At 46.4% G+C, this 7,463-nt stretch overlaps 1 protein-coding gene and 1 non-coding gene across 2 annotated transcripts; both read left to right on the forward strand.

The window, feature by feature from the left end:
- The first annotated feature begins 1,935 nt into the window (after positions 1–1,935).
- On the forward strand, positions 1,936–6,540 carry Cks2 (CDC28 protein kinase regulatory subunit 2). Its single transcript, XM_005066306.4, has 3 exons — positions 1,936–2,349; positions 5,255–5,382; positions 6,215–6,540. The coding sequence occupies exons 1-3, from the start codon at positions 2,291–2,293 to the stop codon at positions 6,265–6,267; spliced, it is 240 nt and encodes a 79-aa protein (XP_005066363.1). The 5' UTR covers positions 1,936–2,290; the 3' UTR covers positions 6,268–6,540.
- LOC121143804 lies at positions 4,805–4,941 on the forward strand. The gene has a single exon (XR_005881128.1). It is a non-coding gene; the product is annotated as a small nucleolar RNA SNORA2/SNORA34 family (small nucleolar RNA).
- Positions 6,541–7,463: the final 923 nt, after the last annotated feature.

Below are 7,463 nucleotides of genomic sequence, written 5' to 3' on the forward strand. Positions count from 1 at the left end.
TAAGTAGTGTAAGAATTAGAACACAGCAGGGCGGTGGTAACTCACCGGTAGGCAGGAGGATCTCTGTGAGTTCGAGGTCAGCCTGGTCTACAGTGTGAGTTCCAGGACAGCTGGAGCTATTATACAGAGAAAAACCCTGTGTTCTCTTTTTAACCGAAGGCCAAGTGAGTAAGGAAAACTGTCGTTAGAATGACTGACTACGCAGGCATCTATTCATCCATCAACACCATATTAAATTTGCAATAGCAAGGCTACCTATCGTGTTGACTTCCGTGTTTACTGTTTTGGATAGCCCTAGAACCCGTCAAAGATACTGGGCTGGCCTTGGAGAGTGCGAGGATTAAAGGTGTAGGCCACCATGCCCAGCTGCCAAGGGTAGGGTTGTTGCCCACCAGAACAACACAGAGAAGTCGCGGGGGCTCGTTAAGCTCTGCAACTAACAATGCGCGTAAAACTGAATTGAACAGAAAAGCTGACACCTGCTTATTGGAGAAAATAAAGGTTATTTGTAGTTTGCTTCGCCAAATCTCTACGTACATCCTGGCATGTTTTCTTCCAGTAGCTTTTACACGAGCTTTTACACGAGCGCATCTTTTAAAGCGGGGACTGGCTAGCACCAGCCAGTAATTGGCGTTGCCGTATGTGGCGGCGGAGGGCACCTTACGCCCAGAATTTTCTACTCCTGGGCTCTGTAGGGAAAAGGGACCAGTCAAAGAAACACACCCTGAGCAGAGCCAAAGAAACACACTTTGGCCCTGCAACCAGAACCAAAGAAATGTACCCTGACCCTAAAACCAGTGCCAAAGGAACACACTTTGTCCCTGGAATCAGAGTCAGTGAAAGAAATGTACCCTGGCCCTAAAATTGGAGCCAAAAGGCTAAAAAGGACCAGAGAAAGAAACACACTTTGGCCCTGAAACCAGAGCCAAATCTGACCCTAATCCTGTGTAAAAAGTAACCAATCCCGGAGCAGAGCTCTAGCCAATCTGAGCTCAGCACTGAAATCGGACCAATCCCTACCCTGGAAAAACTTCCCCAACCCCAGGAACCCCTATATAAACCCTGTGTATGTTCAGCTTGGCTGGTCCAGCTGTCTTCCAATAAACACCTTTGGATGAGCTTCGGGGTGAAGATCTTCTTTTGCGGCTGCGACAGAGCAAAGGCGACCCTGGGCAGAGCAGAGCAGAGCGAGCAGAGGCGACCCTGGGCAGAGCAGAGCAGAGCAGAGCGAGCAGCGCTGTAACACTTGCCCGGGAAACCTTCCTTGGCAGAGCGGAGTTGTTACACTCTGCTCCCGCCCGGCTCCCTGCTCTCCGCTCGGCTCTCCAGGAGCAGAGCTGAACTGTAGCAACTTCGCCCGAGAAACCTCCTGCGGAGCAAAACTGCTACACTAGGCGAACATCCCCAGCTGGAAGACCCTGTCCTGCCGTGCCGGAGCGGAGCTGACACACCGGAGAAGCCTTTCTCTGAGGCAAGGCTGTAAGCTGCCAAGCTTACTGCAACCCGTGGTGGTCCTTGGCTCCCGAGCTCCAGGATACCTTTCTACCTGAGCTGTGTAACACTCAGTATCCTTGGCTCCCGAGCTCCAGGATACCTTTCCACCTGAGCTGTGTAACACTGGGTATTCTGTGACTCCCGAGTGCCAGAATACCTGACCCACTCCTGTTCCATCCTGTCCTGACCCATCCCGACGAAACGCTTACAGGCTCTCCCTGCGTGGAGCAGCAGACAAGGCGAGCGACTGTCTGTGCGGAGCCGGCTGGGAGCCGGCTCGCTCACTTCCGCGGGCGAGGAGGGCAGCCTCATGCCCGGAGGTCCCTGCTCACGACCCACTGGCCCCATTGACCCACAAACCTCTTCCACCGCGCGGGCGATACTCCCAGTCCCGCTTGGGCCGCAAACCCCGCGATATCTCACCACTGACCCACCCACCCAACGGCCTGTTCTAAACCACTGCGCACGCGCCATGCGGTCCTTAACGACTCGGCTCCGCCCTTCTTTCGTAACTCTAGGGCTCGCCAGGCGCTCACCTCCACTGCGCCGCGCAATCCTTACTCCCGCCCTCGTAATCCCGCAACAGGTCTCTGATTGGTTACCTGGCCTCGCGGCCTGCGTGGACGGTGATTGGCTAGTGGTTCCGTCCAATCGGCGGCGGGCTGTCGGATTCAAATCCAGAGCGTTGGGCCTGCGGTCGTTGGCCTCATTCGAGTCGTTGCGCCGGCCCTGGGCGGACGTGTAGCTCCTTGCGCCCCATTTCCTGCTCCCGTCTTCTCCTCCGCGCGCCGGCAGGATGGCCCACAAGCAGATCTACTACTCGGACAAGTACTTCGACGAGCACTACGAGTACCGGTGAGCTGCGCCTGCGGGGGAGGGCCGCGCCGGGAGGCCAGACTCGGGGGACCCGGGGAGGCGTCCGTCCATCCGGGCAGCCGCGCTTGGCGTCGCGTACTTCGGGGTTAGCAGGGGCTGGGGCGTCAGATGGCTCGGCAGCGCCTCAGCCCGGAGTTCACGGCCGCACACGGCGCTCGCCGGGTCTGGCCCGGAGGGGAAGGCCCGAGAGAGGCTCCCGCCCGGGAGAGTCGAGTGTCTGCCGGGGAAACGCGACGGGGAGCGTTTTTGAAACAGCTTCGAGATCCGCCTGAGAACTCGAGGTTGCCCTGGGAAGGTTTGGGGTTTTTTCCTCCCTTACCCTCAACCGCTAGTGTGTTTTGGCCTGATTTGGGGCTTTTGAGGGGGTTTCGGGGTTTGAACCTTGAGACGGCCTAGGTAGTGTAATAAGCAAATGGATTGTGGGAAGTAGGGGATGATTACAGTTAGCTGGGTTTCGGCCGTGCCGGCCTGGGGCGTGGTCTCCAAGGCCTCTTTCCGCCGCTGGGTCCTACTGGCTTGGGACTAGAGCGTTGCATTCTGGGACACGGTCAAGATGCCCAGGTGGGTAAAACCTATGCCGCCCTCGGGACCCAGCGGTGACCGTGATTTTCTGTGTGCTGCCATTTTAGGTTAGTCGCCAGCATGCTGTTTGAGAAATAAGACACTTTTTTATAGAGAGTGAGCCCTCCTCATTTTCTCACGCCACAAGTAAAGTTCTCACAGCCTGAAAACTTTGTCTAGTCTGTTCAAGTCATTCTGCCTTTCTGAATAATTCCAAGTGTTTAGCATAAAGGCTTATGGGCTTGCATCCATTTCTTTAGGACTTATTGCCAGGGTGAGGTCGTTTTTAAACATGGGCTGTAAGTTGTGCTTGTTTGAAAGCAGCTGCTGGCCCGTCTTAAGTATTTATTACAGTGTAAGTTAGGAACTAGTCTACCCACTGCTGTTAGGAATGGAATGGAGCACTCAGGAGACTTTATTCTGAAACCAGGTACTGATTAAGTGACTTTGCAAGCTTGCCATTCTGCAGAAGTCTTGCCAGTAGCTGAGATTATGGGTGTGTCACCACAGCTAGTCTGAGCGTCATTGAGCTACCTTTACAAAGCGGGAGGAATTAGAAAAGGACTATGCGCTGGTGATACAAGACAAACAGGTTGCACCTCTTTCCCTAATATCATGGGAGCCTCTTTTTTTTTTTTAAGATGGTCTCTATAGCCTGTTTTCCTGGAACTCGCTGTGTAGACAGATATCTGGCTGCATCTGCCTCCCAAATCCTAGGAGTAAAGGTGTACTCCACGGTCCATGGAAGTCTTTACAGAAGGGTATTTGAGGATTTCTCTGGGTACTCTTAGAAAGTGGTAATATGTGGCACTTTTTTGTAGTCCAACAAAAACTGGGTTTTGGAAATACATATGGTCAATAATATAGGTAGAGTCGTTATGTGAGTTTGACACTGAAAAAACCACTGGCGGTGGTGGCACACACCTTTAATCCCAGCACTAGGGAGGCAGAGGCAGGCCGATTTCTGAGTTCAAGGTCAGTCTGGTCTACAAAGCTATACAGAAAAACCCTGTCTCAAAAAAAAGTACAATATAATCAAACCCTGGTAAAGTTCAACCTATTGACATGACTTATGTAGAAAGGCAGGAAGCAATGTATGTTTGTTTGAGGCAGGGTTTCTCTGGCTTTGGAAGCTGTCCTGGAACTTGCTCTGTAGACCAGGCTGGCCTCAAACTCAGAGATCCACCTGTATTTGTGAAAGTAAATAGATAGGCATCACATTTGCCTTTGAAACATGCCAATGGAAATATAAGATCACAGAGCATTTTGTTCAGTCTTAAAAACTGAGTATTAGGATGAAGCTGTGAAGATCTCCCTCTGCTACACAGAAAGACACCCTCCCCATCTCAAAAATAGAGTGTGTCCTGAAATTTGGCAATCCTTGCCTCTGCTGTGTTCTGTAGCATCTAACAACAAAAATAGTAAGTAGTATTTTAAGGAAGTGGTAACTGGTATGAGTAGGAATAGTTATATAGTTACCTGGAAATGTCTTGGGGGAGTGCTATGGTAGTAAGCATAATTTCGGAGTCATTTATCTTATACCATAAAGTTGTTTTAAGGATTATTTGCATTCAAAAATAGCCACAGCCTAAAATCTATGTTCTGGACAATTGGTGCTTAGGAAGGATTGTGGATTGAACTGTGATTCCCATGTCCAAAAAAACAACTGAATTTACACTTGCATATCTGTCTCACAGACTTAACATTAGTCAAAAATTGCTAATTACTAGCTTTGTATGAACTTACTACCAGAAAGGGTAAAGTGAGGCTGACAATTAGGTTTTAGAAAGAGATACTTTGTGATAATTAAATGCTCTGTTCAGGTAAGAATGCAGAATTGTTTGTACATATATTTCTTTAAGTTGTATTTGTTTTGGCCCTGAATCAAGACCATCAGTTTGCTGGAGCTGTTGGTTTCAAGCAGGAGCCTAAAGAAATGTCTTCCTATGGTCTGTTGGCCATTTCAGAAATTTGGAAATCAAATGGTCAATTCATTAGAAAGGAACAAACTGACTAGATGTTGTATGCAGTTCTGTAACTGTAGTACTTGGGAGCCTAAGGCCAACCTGCCCAACAGGAAGGAGAACACCCCTACCCATGAAACTTAGTATTGGCCTAATAATTGAACATAAGCCCTCAAAAGCCACAAGTATAGTTTATAGGGAATACCCACGATTGAAACAAATCTTATTGTAATCTAGAGTTGCTTTAAAGCAACCAGTTTGTTTTGAGGACAAACCTTCAAAATTTAAGTGTCTCAAAGGTACGAGTATAAAGTGATAATGGTGGGCACAGCACTAATCTGTGGCTGAATCTTTGACAGGCATGTCATGCTACCTAGAGAACTCTCCAAACAAGTACCAAAAACTCATCTGATGTCTGAAGAGGAGTGGAGGAGACTTGGTGTCCAACAGAGTCTAGGTTGGGTTCATTACATGATTCATGAGCCAGGTAAGCTTTGCTATAAAGTACTAACTAGATATAGTTGTCAAGGGTCAACAGCATAGCCGAGAAGCTCAACTAGTTTTGTAAATGACTGATTCCTTACTCCCTGAATAATGTTGTTTTATATAGTAATATATAAGAATAACAATAATACATTGCCTACTTGTAAAAGTGACTTTTTCAGCATAATACAATTTTTTAAATTCTGTGCCTATATAGAAGTTGATGCAATATTGTTAAACTCTTGACAATTAAAATCTGTTAAAACTTTCAAGGGACTATGACACATATTTAAGAGTTCAAAGATCTTCCCAGCCTTCCTCACACTGAATTGGGAAGTATTGGGTGAACTCCTGGTTTAGTTACCTTTAGGTATTAAAGACTTCCTACAGAGTCCAAGCTTGACTGGAACTCTCCACCTTTTATTAGCTAGTGCAGTGATTCTAGGAATACATTACCACCGCTTGCTTTCTAGTGGCTTGTTTTGTGTGCTGAGATTGGACCTTTGTGCTTGCTAGGCAAATACTTCACCATCATATATGCTGTATACAGCTATTCTATACCATATGTATGTGTCTAATTTTGTAGTGATTTTTCTGAAGTGTATTAGCATGAGATCCAGTAGCTACTTTGAAAGAGATGCCCTTTTCCCAAAGAGATAACATTTCTCTTTTCACTGGAAATGAGCTTTTACAGGTAGAAACCATTCTTTCCAGAGTAAACTTAAGATTTAAATAGTGGAGCAATGCTATTATGAGATAGTTTGCCTATGTTTAGTGTTATTATATTGAGTCAGTTGTTGACGTGAAACTTAATGATGAATATCTCCTTTCCACAGAGCCGCATATTCTTCTCTTTAGACGACCTCTTCCAAAAGAACAGCAAAAGTGAAGTGCAGCTGGGATCGCCTAATCCTTTTCAAATTTATTGTATATGTGTATATAAGGTAGTATTCAGTGAATACTTGAAAAATGTACAAATCTTTCATCCATACCTGTGCATGAGCTGTATTCTTCACAGCAACAGAGCCCAGTTAAATGCAACTGCAAGTAGGTTATTTTAAGTTGTTCAAGATAAATTTCCTTGTAGTGTTTTCTTAATATAAGTAGTGCCTGTTTTACTTTGCTGTTACTTTTGTTAAATAAAGTTTGTATGTTGCATTTATCACTATTGTTGAAATGAATTTGACTTTACTCAATAATTTACTCCTGGAAGAAATAAACATACTTGAAAAAGAAATACTAAGGTACAAATGATGGGATTATTGGGGTATTGATCTAGAGTCAAAATAAGACTTTCACTTTATTGATATTTTGATAATTCTATTTCCCAGAGTCTTCAAGTGAACAGAAAAACCCTAATACTAGTTTGTGTCCATAATATCTACAAAACACTAGTGGCTTCAGAGAAAACTGTTTTATTTAGAAGCACTCAAAGGTGATACACACCTTTAATCCCAGCATTCAGGAGGCAGAGACAGTGGATCTCTGAGTTTGAGACCAGCCTTGTCTACACAGAGTTCCAGGACAGGTCCAAAGCTACAGAGAAGCCCTGTCTTGAAAAACCAAAAAAGGAAAAAAGAAAAAGGCACTGAAACACACCATGTGTATGCATCTGTTTTGGAATGTCTTTTTGTCTCCCAGGAAACTGAGAAATCTATAGATCAATGAATGGCCAGTTACATAAGACCCTGGATAGGCTGGGACAGGCGAATCTTGTTCAAGGCCAGTCTGGTCTAAAGAGTGAGTTCCAAGACAGCCAGGGCTACACAGAAACCTCCTTCCCCCCAAAGAAAAGACCCTGATAGATTAACAAGGGTGACTTCACACGCACTAAGCACAGTAAACACTAGTGAGCAAGCCTTTGGTGTGTGCGGTATGGTAAACCTATGGGGCCTACCTGAACAAGAACTGAAGCTGTCTTGTTTCAAGTAAGGTTCCAGTGTTCAATTCTAAACCTGCCTTTGCCAAACAGATAGCTTGGCGGGTGACTTTCTGCCCTCCGTTCTCCCTTCCCAGTTCGGGGTTCTGCACGGTGTTCTCCAGACCCAGCACAGGTTTCCCAGACGAGTAAACACTCGACCCTTG

This window comes from Mesocricetus auratus, unplaced genomic scaffold (genome assembly GCF_017639785.1).
Source record: "Mesocricetus auratus isolate SY011 unplaced genomic scaffold, BCM_Maur_2.0 Super-Scaffold_100013, whole genome shotgun sequence".
Taxonomy (NCBI): Eukaryota; Metazoa; Chordata; class Mammalia; order Rodentia; family Cricetidae; genus Mesocricetus; species Mesocricetus auratus.

What these genes read in the sequence shown, in the direction of transcription:
- Cks2 (XM_005066306.4), top strand. Translation starts at nt 2,291, where the DNA reads ATGGCCCACAAGCAGATCTACTACTCGGACAAGTACTTCGACGAGCAC. An exon ending in GACGAGCACTACGAGTACCG is followed by an intron (nt 2,350 to 5,254) that starts GTGAGCTGCGCC and finishes AATCTTTGACAG; the next exon opens with GCATGTCATGCTACCTAGAG. An exon ending in TTACATGATTCATGAGCCAG is followed by an intron (nt 5,383 to 6,214) that starts GTAAGCTTTGCT and finishes TCCTTTCCACAG; the next exon opens with AGCCGCATATTCTTCTCTTT.